General features: G+C 45.5%; 1 protein-coding gene across 1 annotated transcript in view; it reads right to left on the reverse strand.

The window, feature by feature from the left end:
• Positions 1-1,302: 1,302 nt before the first annotated feature.
• The window catches only part of LOC144732752 (uncharacterized), a 270,676-nt gene continuing 251,353 nt past the window's right edge, over positions 1,303-20,625 (reverse strand). Inside the window, exons 3-5 of the mRNA XM_078614329.1 lie at positions 9,482-9,676; positions 1,639-1,985; positions 1,303-1,500 (exon numbers count right to left, since the gene is read on the reverse strand). Coding sequence (XP_078470455.1) covers positions 1,303-1,500; positions 1,639-1,985; positions 9,482-9,676 — 740 coding nt within the window. The remainder of the gene's footprint in view (positions 1,501-1,638; positions 1,986-9,481; positions 9,677-20,625) is intronic.

Here is a 20,625-nt window from a genome sequence, read left to right on the forward strand (position 1 = left end):
TTCCGTCACCTTACTAAAAATAAACAACGTCAATTGGCTCACCAATGAACACAGAATTTTCCTTAAAACAAAAACAAAGCGCAGTCGTTGGATAGTTTGAAATAAAAATGTGCACAGCATCAGAATCGATCGATTCCAATCCTACTTTGGTGAACGGTAATGGTGTTTAATCTGTCCGGCATTCGGCCACTGATTGTACAGGGGACTGTTTACCAGTTCCTTGATCCGTGCCAGTACGGGAGAAACGACTGCGAGCGAGGGGCAGGTGGAGGTGTCGGGGTGTGGGTTGGGGAAGAGCAATGGCTATGCACAGCAGCACCAGCGATGGGAAGAGCGTCAATATTCAAGCTGTTACAGTTTCCACGTGGGAAGCGAGATGGGAGAGGACTACGTCGGTGGGGGATGCATAAGTGAGTATATGTGGGACAGAGGTGGGATGCAAGTAAAGTTGAGTACAATGTACAATTTGATTATAATTAAAATGTGTATGTAATCCAGATGGTAAAACAGAACTGGTCTGTTATAAGCCAATGTCGGTTCTGAAAATGTCACAACAAAGTAATGCCTAATGTCTCACTTAAATAACTCAGTTGTTTAAATATAGAACTATAATAATGTTTTATACAGCGTCGTTCATGCAAAACCGCATCTCACAGTGTTTTAAAAAAAATCCATCATCAATGCAACATTCTGCCTTTGTAGACTACTGACGATAAATTTAGTTAAAATAAATTGCTCCCTATATCCAAGCCCTGGCGTGTTGTGGGCCATCTTTAAGCTGTTCCAGAGAGTAATTGTGAAATATCCTTAAAGCTGTCGGCAAACCTCAGAAATTATAACATTTGGAATGGTTGTGACCGATCACTCGAAGTTTTATTTAAAAGTTCACAGTTAACCACTTGCCATTTTTTTTAACATCGTCAAACGATTCATGGCTTTTTTGTGCACTGTAATTGGAGAAACTATACAATTATAATTTCTATAGTGGTATAACCTTTCTCTTTTTTTTTAAACACATATAAAGTACATAAGTAGGATAACTTTTTTCTCTTTAAAAACAACAGTTATGAAGCAAAATACATCGCATTGAAGTGTCCTTCTGCAATGCGCACGACGTCACATGTTCTGTCGTTTTGCTCCCATCCTTATGAAATTCAGTCTAAGCACAAAATTGCAGAGTACAAAGGAAACACATATATTTCAAAGTAAATTCTATCGACACACAACATGAAAAATGACAACCAGGTATAAAGTCGCAAAGCATTTAGCATAATTGGGAGCATTCTGGATAAACCGTGGAAGTTAAACGTGCACACTCACGTGAACGTGGCTGGTGCAATCTTCCGCGAGGTTCCTTTCCCCGTCTCTCACCATCATCATCATCATGACGGTCACCTTCCCCCCATCTCCCAGGCTCTCGGACCCAAGGAGGTCATCGCCAGAGCTCTTGGCGGCCAAGTCGGAGAGTTCCCGTGCGGCGCCCGCGGGCACGACGGCCGCCTGGCACCCAAAGTGATCCTCGAGCCGGTGGTGCGGCATACGCTCCTCGTGGCGTCGCTGCTGCTGCTGCGGCTGCGGCTGGCGCTGCTGGTGGTGGTGGCGGCGCAGGCTGCGGTCGTTGTCGCCCGCGCCGCGCACCTCGAAGCAGTCGCACGCCGCGTTGCGGCAGACCGACTTGGAGCCTCCGCACTCGGCGACGGAGTCCCCGGGCTCGCGGGCGCACGGGGGGCTCGGGCCGGCCTGGCCGGGGGTGCGGACGGTGGCGCGCGCCGACACGAACGTGTTGGCGGCCGGAAGCTCCTGCACGACGCCCGGGAACTCGAGGGCGGCGCGGGGGCTGTGGATGACTGGGCTGGGCCCGCCGGGCACCGCCGGGAACTGCAGGGACGGCGAGGAGGACGACGCCGACGGGGAGGAGGAGGACGGCGGCGGCGACGGCGGGGACGGCGAGCGCGACGGCGCCCTGGGGTCGGCATCGCCGCCGCCTTCGGGCGTCAGCGGGGGGGGGACGCGGAGAAAGGGGGGGGGGAGAGTCACGGGTCGACAACGACGGCTGCGGAACGGCGGCGAGCATCGCAAAAGGTTGCGATAGTAAACTGTGAAACACTTTTTTTATTTTACCAAGTAAGGCCCAATGAGCTATTTAGCGACCTGGCCATAGATGATAGCTCAACGAAGTGGCTTATCGTGTGGAAATTTATAGCAGCCAAATATTCTAAACGCGTGATGTTGATTCTAAATGCGGAGGGAAAAACCGGAGAACTCGGAGAAAAATCCACGTGACCACGAGGAGAACATGCAAACTCCAAACGTACATGCGAATTGTGCATCGAGATTAATGGGCGTTGTTGGATGTGTAGAGAGGGCGTCATGAAGTATACGTTGTAATGGTTACGGTAAAGATTAGCACCTCCTATTAGCACGGTTGGCTATGTACGGTGTGAAAGAAGTTCACCATACATACATATAAAGATGGCGTAAGGTTTTTAGGGAATTGACAGTGATGAGGATGATGATGATGGAGAAAACTTTTTTTTTTGGAAATGGCGGTTACTTAAAAATAATGTAATAACTATGGTTAAAACTTACAGGTGTGAGAATACATGGAACAAAACTAGTTTTAATACAGCTGCAGCTCACCAATACGTATGTTAAGAAAAGACCCCACTAAAAACCTTCTTTCAGCTCACGACTTCCAGCTCACGTATAACGCATCCCCTCGACAGTGATGGGTGTAAAGCAAGAGTGATGGATTTGTTTTGATAATGAACAAAGAGTAGAAAGCTTAACTGATATTGCATTTCCGTGAATGAAAAAAACAACCTGTTGTAATAGGTATGATGCAGAGTACTATGCTCGTGTGAATAAGTTACATTTAGATTGGAATTGGATAAAATGACTATATCATCACAAAAATGAATTTAATTTCAAATAGCCAGCGCTGCAAATAATACATACAGTACTCAACTGTACGCTGCATGCAAATTGTGTCGGTTTTATTTGGAAACACGGTCGAAATGTTTTTCAATTCCTGGTGCAACATACATAAATTGTAAATGAGTATCGATTTACTAACAACACTACAATTATTTCTAGCTTCATTAAGTAATTGGTGGCAATATGACATCAATATAACCAGGGGCACTAAAACATTTGAGATCATTGTGGATAACAAGGAACAGCTTGGGATAACAAATCATTGACTTCTACAAATGTTTAGAATGTATAACATCTTTAGGAACCGTTTACTCATTTCCATCATTGATTTGAAAGCCATCTCAGGCAATTAGCAATGGACTCCTGGTGACATGCAGATACTGTGCAGCAGTCACAAAAGTGTCACTCGTGGAATGTCACTAATCAGTGACACGTACGTGGGTTCAGTAAACATTTCGAGGATTCAACCCAGGAGTACATCACTAAGTGGCATATGGAAAACACTGTTAACCAGGATTTTTTAAAATTATTGAATTCTTATCAAGCCCAGTAGTATATATACAGGGTGCTTCAAAAAATATTAACACTTATATGGGACTATCGTTTTTTAATTAAAAAATAACGAATAATACATCGTAACATGATAACAAATGTATGCTAAGAGCTTAAAAAAGTCAAAGAGTCTCCACTTGTTTGCCATCGCTGTCAACGCATGGCCTGGAATCTTCTCCAGGTGGTCTCCAGAGCCTGGAGGCACATGTCTTGTGGCATTGTTGCCAATTCTCAGAAGTGTTTAAAAAAATTAAGCACCCTGTATCCAATTCCTATCAACTGTGCCTCTCTGGCCTCTCTATTCTAGTCTGGCCTATGTAAGCAATATGTTCACGAGCTTAATGCTGACGTCTGAGTTCTGCAGCTATGAGAGGGCTTCAGGAGCGAGAGAGAGTCAGAGATTTCGCGTCGTTTTTCTCTTCCTACTCCGGTGAAGGAGCCCAGACTAGAGCGGTTCACTGCCAGGTTCACAGGGCTGGGAGACAGTGGCCTTCTTGCCGTGGCTCCACCTGTGTTTTTATGTTGTGTTCACAGACACCTGTGTTCACATATACCTGTGTTCACAGACACCTGTGTTCACAAGCCAACGTTTAATGTACCCCAGCAAGCATTCTGCATTGGTGTGCATTTTGTGTGTGTCTCTATCTATTGGTGAGCCGCGTCCTGTCTCGTAGACGTTGATTATCAATAATTATCACGGCTTTCCTTCCATTTTGGTCTGTCCATGATGTTTACTTAACAACTTTGCATTAAATACCCCAATTTTCATCCATTTGTTCAAATTTCTATAATCTACCGTCTTCCTTGGCATCTTGTACTCATCATTTTCTCACATCAAAACATTCTGCGTATTTGTATTTTATTAACTTAAAAATCAAATGAGGATTGTGGCAGTGCTCATTTCCCATTTACAGCCCGAGTCAGTGATGGAAATTCCACATTTCTATGGAGGGGGGTGGCAAGTCTTTCCATACGACAACCCCGCTGTTACTTTCCCTCAAAAGTGCCACTCGCTCTCCCGCTGAACCACCAAGCTGGATTGATTACAATCGGCTTTTTAATTCGATAGATTAATCGCACACACATCAATCCAAATGAGATTTTTTTTTTTTACATGTTCTCAAAAAAATACGTGAAAAGTACAACGTTAACATTACACCATATGTATGGAATATTTGACATGAAACGCCATTATTTTGTGGATATTATGTTCCGCTGCCGAAACACAATCACAATTATCGCTGGGACCGATGGAGAGGAGCTCAGTGATGAGCAGACACCAGACTCCACAGCTGATAATGGACATTATCACAATGTCCTTATTCTATGTAAACGGCCAAATACCGATGTTTAATGTATCCAATCGTATTAGCCACTTTGCTACTAAGCTCAAAAGCATGAATTCCTCAGCTCTGGTTGTCTGTCGGTCTTTCTGTAACATGGTTTTGCTGCTATTATGGACTTGTCCTCGAGAAAACTGCCCACATTGATCAAAGAGTTGTCCAGTGTTTGTAGAGGGCTCAAATATATATTCTTAACTCGTAGCACGGGAACAATACGTGAGCGTTATAACAATGTGAGCCTTAAGAGGGCACTACGAGGCCGGGCACAATGTCAAATAACCTGAGATGATAATCTGCGGTAATAATCTGAGGTAATAATCTGAGATCATAATCTGAGGTAATAATCTGAGGTGATAATCTGAGGTGATAATCTGAGGTGATAATCTGAGGTGATAATCTGAGATCATAATCTGAGGTAATAATCTGAGGTAATAATCTGAGATCATAATCTGAGGTAATAATCTGAGGTCATAATCTGAGGTGATAATCTGAGGTGATAATTTGAGGTGATAATCTGAGGTGATAATCCGAGGTGATAATCTGAGGTAAAAATCTGAGGTAATAATCTGAGGTAATAATCTGAGCTAATAATCTGAGGTCATAATCTGAGGTAATAATCGGAGGTAATAATCTGAGGTGATAATCTGAGGTGATAATCTGAGGTAAAAATCTGAGGTAATAATCTGAGGTAATAATTTGAGGTCATAATCTGAGGTAATAATCTGAGGTGATAATCTGAGGTGATAATCTGAGGTGATAATCTGAGGTGATAATCTGAGGTAACAATCTGAGGTAATTATCCGCAAAAGTGAACTTATGGTAGGGGAATGTATTAAAAAACACCGATTTATGTTTGTACAAGGCAGTATTTGTATTTTCTCATATGACACGGTTGTTTTTGCTCTTGTTTCTATTTCCCTCACTGCTGTAACTTAATTTCGTTTGCTTTGCAATTTTATGGCCCAGGTCGCTCGTGTGAACGAGCCTGCTGGTCTCTTGAGCTCTCAGCTGGTTATAGAAAATTAACTTGAAACTATGACATCATATCGGCACGTCAAGATGAGTCACGTTTGCTCACCAGGTGAAAGCCTCCGTGAGGTTCAATATCTTGACGGGCTTTCCATGGCCCTCGTGTTTTAGCACAGATGTTTATAAAATGGAGAGTATTTTAAACATCTACTAGAGGCAGTCAAGTTTTAATGCACAAGCTCCGAACTGCTTCTATAACGTTTTTGTTTATTCTGTGAGTTAGCAAAGCAGGACTGGCATATCACTAATGGCTGCGGTGTTATTTCTACTGGATATTGCAAAACACACGGTTCTTTGTGATGTTGTCAAGGACTATTATTGTTGCTACTACGATGCTGTTACGTTTACGAGATGAAGCGAGGGAACTTGTGAGCGCTGAGAGGATACACGCAGCCTCGTGGCAGGAATAACTTGTCATAGCGAGTGGCGATATGGCCGCGGGAATTAGCCGAGCGATTGGAGGGAGACAGTGGGACGGAGAGAGGTAAGGCTCAAAGGGGAAGCATGAGGATGGAGACAAGAGCAGGGGAGTAGGGGATGGCAGGCATGGACTTGGGTCAGCTGTGGTCATCGTGTGGCACGGGTGTCAGGTTCTCAGAATCATCACAAACTAATTATCCTGGAGAAAGGTTCTTTATACTCGGGGAGTCGGAGAACGGAAATGGAAAGGGAACGTGGTGCAAATGAAGGGACGTGGGCACGGAAGTAAAAATTAAATGATTGAGGGGTATAGAAGATCAACAATGGCCGAAGGGTATGTGATGGAAATGCGAATAGTTGATGACATGGTGCAGTGGGCGAGGGTTAGGTTGGTGCATTGAGAGTTGGGGCCTTGTGGGTGCCTGGTGTGAGGAACGTATCCAGAGCTACCTGTGCTCTAAAGCAATACCATCACCTAAAACGTTTTTGTAGTAGGGCTATCTATGAAATGGCGAGGCTAATTTGGCCAAAGATGGTATATTATCGACAATACCGTTACTTCACTTTGTGTCAGTATAATATAATAATATAATTATAATGATGAAGAGCATCTGTCTTTAATTTTTTTTCAGAAATTTGGATTTATGCATACTCAGTAGAATCATCCAAATATGAGATCAGAATGTTTATTTATTCTGATGAGATCCTCTACACCATAGAGATATGTAAAATTACGTATACAGCGAGAGTGTTTTGGAATGGATGTAGGTTCGAATAAGGGTTTATAGTCCGGTACCCGGAGATGCATGGAGAGGAATGGAAATTAAGGGTGACTCATGCACATATTTACCCAGAGCAAGACATATGAGCACTTTACAAGGAATTGTGTGCAGGCTCCAGGAGGCAGGTAGAGGAGAAGACGGAGGTCTTTAACCTAAATTTAACCAGCATCCCAGAGTATGTGGGGCAGATGGTCGGGGTGGGGGGGAATGGATGAATGTCAGGCCATCGAGGGTGACTGAGAAGAAGGGACCCATTAGAGAGAAGCAAGCATTCAGGCAAGCCTGACTCTGCTGATGAAAACACTGTACGATGAAACCCGTGAAGTTTTCTTGCACAGAATGGATGCTGCTGAAATTACGGCCTCCCAGAAGGCCGCGGGGCCAATGGGTCACAGAAAAAAAAGACTTACATTTTAGTTTTAAAAGTGGAGGAATGTGCATAAAGGAGAATTATTGTATGCTCGTTTCTTCTATTACTAGAGAGAAGGTGTTGGTTTGAGACCGTGCTTGTTCAAGGGAAAAGCGTGAGGACAAAAGCTGAGAGAGCTGAAGCGAGGGAAGTAAACAGGAGCAGTACAACTGCTGTAAGATGGAACCATAACGGATTGAATCGGAATCATACAATTTCCGGTGGACTTCTAATGGACTCTCGGGATGAAAAAAAAACATATCCCAGGAAACAAAGTTCCAGATTTAATACTTGTAGTAAGCAGGAAGCGAAACGTCCCAGACCAGACAGAATAACAGTGGACATCACCAAAGAGGTAGAACCAGCTTTTGGCTCAACATGATCAGACCTATTACCGTTTATGCAGAAACGAAAGACTACAATCATGCAATGATGTCACATTAATTCCTTCATTCAAAGGACACAACGCTGATATACAGTTATGCTTTGTTCGGAACAATGAAGAGGCCAAGCCAAGCAAGTGGGCAAACTGGGTTCAGAAAATGTGAATATCAAGTAGCATTGTGCTAAGGTATTGTCGACTCTGGAAAGGAATTTGATGCAATGTAATCTAAAATGCATTCATCGAGCGCCTCACAAACTCAAGGTTTCAAAATAAATGGATATTTGTAAATAAAAAATGAACAAACCCGTTTATAAAGATGGGACAGTCTAACACTGAGATTGGATAAAGTAACAAAATACAAATCAGGCAAGGAAACAAACCGTCCCCAAGGCTACTGACAGCGACATTATATTGGAGATACAGAGGCACAACCATAAACGGAGAAGAGATTAACCGCCTAAGTTGCTGATGACAACAAGAAATGTAAATAAATTACGGGAAAGTGATTGAAGGACTTAGCAAAGGAGGCTGCAGTGGTCGGCTAACGTTACATTGGAGCACAACAACAGCCATGGAGAAATATTTTGCTTTCCAAAAGAAAATCTATGTTTTTGAGGGACACAAGGATTTGCGTATCTAGGGAAATTATCGTGGGCAGGCAGGGATACAAAAAATATGAAATTGAGGTGAGAGAGAGCATGCTGCAGGGGTTTTGGAACATTATATTTGATATTGAAAGGCAACCGACCAATGTGCATGTATGCCCTGCTATAACACGTGGATGTGAAAAATGGATCGTGACAAAGAAATGTTAACAAAAAATAAACACAAAGAAAGTATGGAGAGATGCATGCTGGGAATTACACTGAGAGACGAAAATATGAACACACGCATAAGGAAAAAAATACACGAATATTAGAGCCATCATACTGATTGTAAGTGAGCGTGGACAGTACACGCCGCTGCAAGGGGATGATGGGAGACGGTACGGGACTGGTGATGAAATAGCACCCAACGTAGGGAACAGGCCCCGGGAGATGCTCGCGGTGGTGATGGAGCAGCAATAGGATGAGGCAATCTACAGCAACGAAACGGACTGGAGGCTCAAAACAGTGAGGGATTGCGAAAATGTGGGGAGGCATTCGTCCAGCAGTAGATGGATCATGGCTGTCAATCATGATTACGATGATCGATGATATTCCATCGTCTCTTCCTGACCATTCACTGGACTTCAGAAAGCCTAAAAATATATATCCCAAAACTGGATGAAGAATAATTGGCAATATTTGAGAAAATGCTTTATTTCAAAAGCACCACACATCATTAGAACCGCATTCGTTCCTAGCCCAGGTATTGACATCTACAATGAATAAAAATCAGTTTGTATGTATATTGAACTTCTTTCGCATCGTATGTAGCCAACCATGCGAATCGGAGGTGCGGGGAAAGGACGACAAACTAAAAAAAACCCAAACAAAAATGTCACATGGCATGACATGGAGCATGTTGGTCAGCCTCAGAAAGTGATACAAAAACTCCACAGGGTTTGGGACCCCATCTGTGGGTCAGAGACCGCACGGTGCTTATGAATGTGAGCATTGTACGGATGAATGCAGCTCCTTACCCTGAGCGGTGACCCCATAGACGGAGTGTCCATTGGGGCCGGCCCAGCCTCCCGGGCTGTCCACCGAGCCGCCGTGCCGCCCGCGTGCCTCCATGGCGATGCTGAAGGCGACGGCCATGCTTCCCCCCTCTTCTCGGCGACGTTCCTTCCTCTTGGCCTTGCGGCCGATGCAGCCTCTCGTGCTTCTGCCAACGCCTACGGTGCGGGAATGGGAGAACACGCACGCGCGAGTGTGAGTGCGTGCCGATCTGGGCCCGGCCCGGACTGTCGTCGCGATCTTTCTCCACTGTCAAACCATCTTTGCTCTCCCACGGTGCCAATGGTGGTTCTTAAACTACTAAACTCAAACTATTTTTTTATTTTACCAGGTAATGCCCACTGAGCTATATATATCTTTTTCAGAAGCGACCATGCCACACATGATAACGAAGTGGCTTATTACGTGGACATTTATAGCAGCCAAATACTCAAAATGCACGTTGATTCTAAATGTGGAGGGAAAAACCAGAGGACCTGGAGAAAAATCCACGCGGCCACAGGGAGAGAGACATGAAAACCCCAAATATATAGGTGTCAGGTTTGGGATCGAATCCACAATCTCCTGAAAACCAGGCAAGGTAGTTAACATTTCATCATCGTGGCGTGGTAGTTAATATCTCACAACTGTATGTACAGTCTTAGGCATTACAGTTGTAATGCTTTACATATTTCATTTACCAGTATCCACAGATATTAATGGCCAAGAATTTATGGTGCCAGGACTCCATCTCAATGCGCCAACCACAATCGCCACCATTCCTCGTATGCACGAACGCACGTGCGCGAGACGTGATGCAGCTCATCGTCAAAAGTTTACTATCGAAGCGTAATGACGATCAAGTGCGTAATGTTACACACTGTCGCAACATTGACCGTGACGATCGCTAAACACCATCAGAGCAGATTTTTGTACGTCGTTTTCATCGTCGCGTCCAGAAACAACGCGGGCGACCTCGTCAAATGTGTCCGCGTGATCGTCGGCATCGCCCTCACTCGTCGCGGATCGCTCATCGCGCGGTGTTTCGTGGCAGACCCCGAGTGTTTCAGCCGCCGCTCGCTCAGCGCAACGAGAGTGGAGCACCAAACGGCAGTGATTTGCAGACACCTCGCGCGACTTTACTCTGCATACAATATGTGGCGCAAGCCATTAAAATAGTGACTTGAAACCTCCTCCAGAACACATCATGGGGAATATTTAATATCTTACCTTTAAAGTAGTGGTTTTTTTTATTCATGATTTTTAGAAACTAGAACAAAGCCATAAACCAAATTAGGGAAATAAAGTGGCATTGCAATTAAATGCAAAACAAATTCAATAAATGCATTGTTCCATGTATAGTAACATGCTGTATGTATTATACACATATAGTGTTATACAGATATAGTATTACATACACATATAGTACAAACATCTAGTATGAACCCCATTAGGCGCAGTGCTGCATTGCAGGATCATGGAAGGTGGCCGCCACTTGGGAAAGTCTTCATCCAGCAGTGGAATGAACAAAGCTGCCAATGATGATGGTGCTGACATGTATTTATCTTTTATCATCTGTAATTTCGAGGGATTTATTAAACACTGGAGATTATATACATGCTTGCTTTTTGTTAATCTTGCTATTGTTTGTGTAAATGTTTTTGTTTGTTTTCATGTATTTACTTCGTGCAAAAAGCATATTTAGATTTTTGTAAATCTAGCCATCAATGAACATGCATAACCTGTGAATTCACCGCTATTTTCCCACAGCAGGTCATCAGAGTTCATGAAATGTTTTTTTAATAATTTACCCGTTTCCTGTCTGTAAATCTGCGTCGTTTCCATACTTATATCCCCACGAGGTTTGATAACGAGCGTGTGTGTCTGTACAACGAATGCTTACGTGATGTACAACAGTCGACACTGACTTCAGTGTGCCTCCAACTGGCCACTCTCTGTTGAACAATGGATAAATGCTCAGGTCAATCCCAAATAGATTGGGGGCATTCAACCCCTTAGTATCCAAGTGGTTTTAGATGGAATTATTGATTTTCTGTTTTTGTTATGAATGACTTTTAAAGGGTGTTTAGTGGTTTGCTCTGCGATGCTCACACGACTGGGGCACTGTGGCATGCGGTGATCTACTTTGTTATTGAGGAACAGATTCCTTGCCCAGTCGCTGACACCGCAAGGTTGACGACATATGCACTCAAGACTTCATTTGCATTACGCTTTGGAAAACCACGCATTCACTTTGAATGCGTGCTGTTTTTTTGTTCCGTTGACGAACGCTTGTTTGGTATGTGGCAAGAGGCACATCCGGGGCAAAATTCATTAAAACGCTGTACACAAAGCCACCGTGGCACCGTCGGCACGGTAACTTTGTTTCACGAACGTGAGGCTCCCACGGCAAGTGCCGGTGCCGATGTTCCACCGTGCCGAGTGCAAGCGCCCTTCATCGCTCCCATTATGTCGACATTCCCAATGGGGGGGAACGGCTTTGGCACAATTACCCACGGGAACAGGGGCGCAGCCATCAGTCACCGGGCGCACAATAGAACAACGCAACGAGGCAGTTTATTTCCAAAGCTCTCGCCGTGTCTCCCGGGCGCGGTGTGTCCACCTGTTCTGAATATTGGAAAGGCATCCGACGGCCAGGACAAGTCGATACAAAGCACAGAGGTGACCCGTAGCGGGAGCGGTTAGCGCTACGCCGCGCTAGGAACCCGGCCACCCGGGTTCGATTCCCGTTCACGGCCAACACCATGAGTGACGATTATCTGAAACGGTCATGGGCCTCCCCTAAGTCGACTCAGCCTCAAATTAGTACCTGGTGCGGTGTGTAAACATCGCCATTGAGGAGACAAAGGCGGTCGGGCGTGGTGCTGGCCACCCACCCCCTCGTGTATCGTTCCGGCCTTCATAGGTGCTCGCTAATAGCAATTACCCCGACAGTCTGGTAAGTCTTTGGTGTGTGTGTATGTGTGGGTGTGTATGTGTGGGTGTGTATGTGTGGGTGTGTATGTGTGTGGGTGTGTATGTGTGGGTGTGTATGTGTGTGGGTGTGTATGTGTGTGTGTGTGGGTGTATGTGTGTGTGTATGTGTATTTGTGGGTGTATGTGTGTGTATGTGTGTGTGGGTGTATATGTGTGTGTGTGTATGGGTGTGTGTGTGTATGGGTGTGTGTGTATGTGTGTATTGGTGTATGGGTGTGTGTGGGTATGTGTGGGTGTGTATGTATGTGTGTGTGGGTGTGTGTGTGTGGGTGTGTATGTGTGGGTGTATGTGTGTATGTGGGTGTGTATGTGTGTATGTGTGTATGGGTGTGTGTGTATGGGTGTGTGTGTGTGGGTGTGTATGTGTGTATGTGTGTGTGGGTGTATGTGTGTGGGTGTGTATGTGTGTATGGGTGTGTGTGTATGGGTGTGTGGGGGTATGTGTGTATGTGTGTGGGTGTGTGGGTGTGTATGTGTGTGTGTGGGTGTGTAACGGCATCGCCTGCAGCCCGCGTGGCGAGCAAGGCAGCAACGTTCCAGTGAAACGGAACTCACGCAAATGCCTTCTAGGTTCATGTTGCTGAGGGTGAACGTGAGTGCAAGATTGATGTCTACCGTATATAAACCTCTGCAATGAATCTTGTTGTATTTGCACTTTTACGAGTATACTAAACTCAGAAGAATAAAGACACGGAATAAAGCATTCATGTAAACACGCGATTTTGTTGATGCTCAGCAAATATCCAAACATTATAAAACTGCTTAGCTCTCGAATAAAGGCAAGAAAAATTGCTGAACAAGGTTGAAGGACGGTCAACACTACATTTTACACACCTTCGCGAAATAGCTTTCAGTTGTGCTCTATACATTATATACATGTGAAGCACAGTTGCTGAGCGCGTATCCCAAAGGTTCAACAACAATTCCAAGCGGCCAGCAACAAACAGCGCCATGAAAGTTCTAAGAGCTTGGGGGAAAGAGACGATGCCAGGAAGTGCCCAAGCGGAGCAGTGCGAGGAAAGAAGCAGAAAGGAAAGTGAATTGCTGCGTGGTGAGTGGGTGGGTGGGTGGATGGGCGAGCGGGTGGATGGGTGAGTGGATGGGTGAGTGGGTGGGTGAGTGGGTGGGTGAGTAGGTGGGTGAGTGGGTGGATGGGTGAGTGAATGAGCGAGTGGGTGAGTGAAGAGTGGGTGAGTGAACGAGTGTGTGGATGGGTGAGTGAATGAGCGAGTTGGTGGGTGGGTGAGTGGGTGGATGGGTGAGTGAATGGGTGAGTGAATGGGTGAGTGGGTGGGTCGGTGAGTGGATGAGTGAGTGGGTGGATGGGATGAGTGAATGAGCGAGTGGGTGGGTGGGTGAGTGGGTGGATGGGTGAGTGAATGGGTGAGTGGATGGGTGAGTGGATGGGTGAGTGGATGGGTGAGTGGGTGGATGGGTTGAGTGAATGAGCGAGTGGGTGGGTGGGTGAGTGGGTGAGTGAGCGAGTGGGTTGGTGGGAATCGGTGGCAAGCGGTTAGCGTGCTTTGCTTCGAAACTGACAACCCGAGTTTGATTCCCGTTCACGGGTAACACCAGTGACGATTATATGAACCGATGCTGAGCCTCCCCTAGGTCGACTGAGCCTTAATTGAGTTCTAGATGTGGTGTGTAAACATTGCCACTCGGGAGACAAAGGCGGTCGGGCGGGCTTGGTGCTGGCCACCCACCCCCTCGTGTGCCGTGCCGGCCTTCATAGGTGCTCGCTAACAGCACTTGCCCCAACAGTTTGTTAAGGCTATAGGGGGATCTTTGTCTTTGTTGTGCGGGTGGGTGAGTGTGTTGTGGCCTGCAGTGTGGTGGTGGTGGTGATGAATGCTCACAGTGTGGATGGGACTAAACGGTCTGGTTGCCCGAGTCCTCAACGTGGATGAATCAACGCGTGAAGTCCATGAGAACAGTCGCCATGGTAACAGTGGTAGAAGAGTGACGAGGGGGTGACTGACCACTGGAGTGAATGAGTGAGTGCACGATCATCAATCACCATGACCGCTGTACGTTCAATCTCATCAAGTGCAGTGAAGTTTGAATTGGTCCCTTGCTCCTACCCCGGGAATGACAACAGCAATCCGCATTCGGCCGAATATGTGCCGTGTATAGCACTAATAATTGTTTGGAGTTACAGATGAAGGATTTGGCGTAGAAATAAAACCAAGCTTCTTCGATGCATCCTTAGCCAGATGAGTGAAAGAGCCATTACACGACCGGCCAGATGAGATTATTGTGCAAAGCAGAATAACGGGTTCACTTTGGATACGAAAATCATTGTTAAACATTAAAGGAGGAACTGTGGGATTTGTACTAAAACAATCACAAACTAAAGATTTAAATTTTACCGTCCCAATGAGCAATATAGTTCGTTTTCAGAAGTGACCTGCCCACAAATGATGACTCAACAAAGTGGCTTTTCATGTGGGTATTTCTTGCAGCCATTATACTCTACATTTATAGTGGCATGTGCTATTATCTTTCGCTAAAACTTCACCATATTAGTTAATTTATAATGTAATTAGGCCATTGCCCAAAACGTCGCCTATTATAGTTTTTTTCCCTTTAAGGCCGCAAGGTGTTATTGACAAATGTGACAAACAGTGATGATGGACAACATTAAATACTTAGATAAATCACAGACTGAAAGAGGTTTGTAGGTTTGACCCGAACTCTGACGATGCCTGTTGTAGATTTGGATTGTTTATATTCTCTTCCTGTGGCCACGTGGAAGGGTTTAGCTGCTCGTTGTTGCTGTATTTGTGTGTACCACTGCCAACGCAGCAGGAGCATAACTAACTAATGTGAGCGAATGCGAGTTCTCAAACTCCAACAACCTTTTGGAAGCAACTCAAGCTCCAAAAAATTTAATTTACACACTAATCATGAATGCTGCTCTACAAAACACAAACAAAAATAATACTCTGAGGCTTCAGGGAATGGGCCTTCTAGAAATAGAAGATCATGTCCACTTTTTTTCCTCATATTACCTGTGACCCTGATGCTATAATTACAGGAGTGGGCTCCACTTACTTAAACACAATGGGTGGCACAGTGGTAACACTTGTGCCTCACAGCAACAAGTGTCCGAGCTTGAGTTCTGACTCCGGCTCCTTTCTGCGCCGCGTTCATCTGTTCAGTCTCCCCCTGTTCTGGACGGGTCTCCTCTGGGTCATCTGGTTTCCTCCCAAAGCGACAATTTCATGAAATGTCACTGAATTGGCCAAATCATCCCAACTGTGAAAAATTGCCGACAAATTATTCAAATAGCTAGACGCAGAGAAACATCACCCCCTTGTCATTAAACATTGGCAGGACCCTCCTGAAAACGAATATTGAGACTCGATGTGGCTTTCCTGGATGAACGAGCATCATAATAATGCATATAGAATGTATAAATGGCCCGAAATCTCGAATCCTGTTGCACAATCCCCAAGTGCTCACAAGTCTCACGAGTCTCAATGGCTGCCCCGATATCAAAATCGGAATCCGATGAGCTATGAATTTGTACTGGTGGAATCCGATGAGCTATGAATTTGTACTGGTGGAATCCGATGAGCTATGAATTTGTACTGGTGGAATCCGATGAGCTATGAATTTGTACTGGTGGAATCCGATGAGCTATGAATTTGTACTGGTGGAATCCGATGAGCTATGAATTTGTACTGGTGGAATCCGATGAGCTATGAAGCTATGTTCCACACATGTCCCGTTAACAAGCAAGCCGCCTCTTCCACTCCACCAGCAGGAGCTCTGCAAAAATACATTCCACTCCTGCATCTCTATGGGACCTTTGTTTTGCCAGTGTGCATGTTTCACCACGACCAAGCGTGGTTAATGCAGACTTCACGCCTTCCCATGGGTGTCTGTTTGGTCTCTGAACATCTTAACACCTCCTGTGTTATTGCCAGAAAGGGAAAAGTCTATTCTTGTTTTCATCATTTTGATACCGGCAAAAAGGTCCCATAGATATAACTGCTCAAGCCGAGCTATTGATACCTTGACATTCGCCTTTGCGCTGTTTGCCTTCTAGAGTTCTCTGGTCCAACACTGGTGAGACGAGGCATAACGAAGGCTGTCTCTGGCGTCAGCCAATCAGTTTCAAAGACAACGCATACATTGTCAAAGCATGTTTGTTTGCATGTTTTGTCACAAGCATCTGTGATTAATGCAGATATTATTCCTTGCAAAAGGTTTCTGTTTGGTGTTTGAGCATCTTAACACCTGTTTTATTGCCAGAAAGGGCGAAACCTATTCTTATATGCTGAACTTTTTCGCACCGTACTTAGCTAACCGTGCTAATAGGAGGTGCAGACTTCAAACCTTTGCATTGCAAGAATACAAAAGCCCTGCGATGCTTTTAAATGGCGGTGTTTTGTAAGAGGAGTGATGACAAGCATGCGTGGCTTCTTTTTTAATCTCACCGTTACAATCACACAATGCACAGGGTCTGACTTCTTTTTTGTTTAAGCTGAATGAACTTAGCAGAAGCTCAGGCCAAGTCGATGCATGAACAGCCACTACTAATATTCTAAATTGTGGTCATGAATGCACCCCCAGTAGGATTCTCTGGCCCAGGTCATGGCTGTGTGTGTATTCCCTCTAGAGACGGGCTCCTTGTTATTGAGCCACGCTATGGGTAGTGATCACTTGATGAATGCAGTCAATTGTGAAGGGATTTGTGGATGATTGCCAGCATTGGAGCAGGCCCCACAGCCTCACCAAAACAAACCCTTGGCACCATCATAGCTTTCTGCTCTCACTTCTCCAGAAGTGACTGCACAACCATCGTGCACTACACGGAAAAATTAAAAGTGCCGGACGGTATCATCTCACTCTCAAAGTGAGAGTCAACGGCTCAGAGGAACCACAGATAATTGTGAAGGAAGCCAGGTGGTGAGCCAGAACCAGCGAGGGCCTAAACTCTGGTCCTCTATGTATTAGGATGTTTACGGCCAATTCATTAGTATTTAATGCCCACTGTACAGCAGGCGGTGTGTATTTATGGTTAAATCACCTGCAGAATTCAACATCGTGGCCTGGTGGAATCAAACCACGAACCTCTGCAATAGCAACAAGTGGGGAAAGAGCGACCGCTGTGGTAGGCCATGTCACAGGCCATGTATAGAATGACATATTGCTACTTATATAAAAACATTTTTGGATTCAAATCATGGACCCAGGAGTGCAGAGCTTCATAGCAGCACTGGGGGTCATTCATTGCAAAGCTGACATCTGTGAAAAAGAGCTTCATAGCTCATAAGATTCCTCCAGTATAAATAAATATTCTGATTCTGAAAGCCTCACTGAGTCTCGTGGCATTACATCTTTACTACAAACTAAAACGCATCGGATGTAAACGTGCAAATTATCACCCGCCACCCCGAGACGTTCAGCTCTTGCGGTTTGCGTTGAGGCCTCGCGAGGAATCAGGCGGCGGTTGGCCGCGCCGCCAACCCTCGGCACGGCGCGAGCCTCCGCGGCACGCCGCTGCTTGTGTGTTTACTAAGCGCATCAAACTTCGTTCCTTCGCGGACAAAAAAGCAAGCTGTGAATTGTTCACTTATTAATGAACTCATTCATTTTTAACGACGCCAGGCATTGCGCGAGCTGAACATCTGGTCGCGTCGTGTGTTGCCCACCGATAGAGGCCAACGTGAGCCAGGAACTTTCTTAAGGGAAAGTTTTGCACGAGCAACGAACCTTTGCGCAAGGTTTGTATGAATCCCAATTTGTTATTGTGATCATGGCTGCGTTTGTTTACCTCGCAATGCCTCACTGAGTCTCACGGCTTTTTCAAGAGGGTCCTGTCAAGTCTTCACAGTGAAACTCAACAATTTTTTTTATTTTACCAGGTAAAGCCGACTGAGCCGTAGAGCTCTTTTTCAGAAGCGACCTGATCACAAATGATAGCTCAACGAAGTGGCTTCTCACGTGGAAATTCATCGCGGCCAAATACTCTAAAGGTCTGTTGATTATACATGTGGAGGGAAATACCGGAGGACCCAGGAAAAAGATCCATGCGACCACAGCGAGAGAGACACGCAAACTCCAAATGTATATGAGCCAGGGTCGAACCCTGCATACCAGGCGAGGACGATAACATTTCGTCACCATAGCGCCCAGCAGGGGCGGGTGAAAATAATTACAAAAATTATAATGATAAAAAATTATAATAATTATAAAAATAAGTATTATAATAATTATAAAAATATACACTTTTAAAAAACCTTTCACGCTGTACAGAAAACACGCACACACACACGCAAGGCTCACACCCATCAGATCCAACCCCAAAACAAAAGATTCAACAAATAGAAGAAAGCCCCTGGAAATAAGTGCGCCTTAAGGTGCGATTTGAAGCTAGCGAGTGGAAGGGAATTCCACAGCCTGATCGCAGCGTCTATTACAATGGAGTACATTTGCGGCGTAAGTTTTAACATTTTGCCCATGACGCCGGCACACAATGGCCTGCACTTGCGGGTGACGTCACCGGGATTTTGAACGTCCAACCGCGAAACAGACGGCGCGTGCTACCACAGTATTAACCAGGGCGGCCGGCTGACCGAGCAGCTTTGAAACTGCGAACCCGCGACGAGCGGAAAACAACGTTCCCGCCGAGCCGCGTCGGGGGAACGTTGTTTTCTTTCTCCCTCCTCCCCCTGCTCTCTCCAGATGCCGTGAAGCGGGGGACACGGCTCCTTGCTGCTTGAACGCACAGACGACGCGAATCCGTCGCTCTCTGCCCACGGCCTGCGCTCGCCTCTCGTCACGATGGCTGTCATCTCATTGCTCCACTGCGCTTCCTCCCCACCGCTGAATGTGCCCCAAATAGCGGTCGAAGTCGCGTTTAACGCGGACATGTTTCAGTCATTAAAACGGAACGTTTCACCCCAAAAAAAGATCCTCCGTGCTGTTTTGCGAGTGGCGCCTAAGAAGGCCGCCGGCACGGCACACGAGCGGCTGGCTGACCAGCACCATGCCTGGCCGCAATCGTCTAGAGGTGGTACTCATTACTATGAAGGGTTTTAAATTATTGCATGGTAATTCTAATTTGTGTTCTGGCGTTTGCACCGAAAACCATGCCAACTTCTCCAAAAGACACATCGCAATTGCGGAACAAATGTCCAGTTGGTCATTCATCACTTCTGGACCAGAACTATGCCGATGTATGCTCATAAAATACACGGGGAACTCTTTCAGAAAATCCACCACGAAGTGCTTCAGAACAAATATACAGGGACAGGCGTACAATAAGAATAATACAATTGCGCACCTTGCAAACCGATTACAATATGAACGATAGATCGAGATTAGCAGAAACACAACCGTTGCATTGTGACGTGCAATTAACAAGTACAGTAACACTGCTGGCACGTTCCATTCACCGCCGACTCCACAAGCGTACACAGAACCTACACGCAAGTGGATCATGTGGATGTCGTGTGCTTGATATGTGCTCACAGATCGCTAAGCATGCACGCGCACACCGTGAGAGTTCATGGAAGGGTCGGCCTGGGCTGGGCGATGGAGGCAGTCTCCCTCTCTTTTTACAACCACGGGAGCCATGACTTCGCTTCGGCCTGGGTGAATGAGCAGCTGAATGATGCCCATTCCTGACTGCCGCGCACACTAAGTTACTCATGCGCTGTGATATTACAATCCACAGCCGATCCACGCTGCTTAGGAGAGCGGTGGACTTTGAGCAGACCTGTCAGGCAACTTATCTCTCTCCAGTGTTTGCGGTTGTTTTGTGCAACTCAGACACATTCAGTGCGCTTCGCCAAAACAAATTTCGCGAGATTATTCCCATCTTGAAAGTCAGGCTTGAGAAAACATATCACGTGACTGGCGCATAACTACAGCGATAATTATCAGTGGACCATAAACAGCACATTGCACTGCTCTATTATTTATGATCAATAAACACTTAATGTTACAAATAACTCTAAAGTAAAAGTGTGTGCCCGCTAATGCGACCTATTTAATATAACGCCGAAAGGCTGAAATGCATTATGAATAGGGCATCTGTACGTGTCACTAAGAAATGTGTTGTCTGTATTTCAATCAACGAAGAAGACGGAGCCATTTGGTTTTGGAACTCATT

Source organism: Lampetra planeri, chromosome 44, assembly GCF_965212315.1.
Source record: "Lampetra planeri chromosome 44, kcLamPlan1.2.h2, whole genome shotgun sequence".
NCBI classification, from domain to species: domain Eukaryota; kingdom Metazoa; phylum Chordata; class Hyperoartia; order Petromyzontiformes; family Petromyzontidae; genus Lampetra; species Lampetra planeri.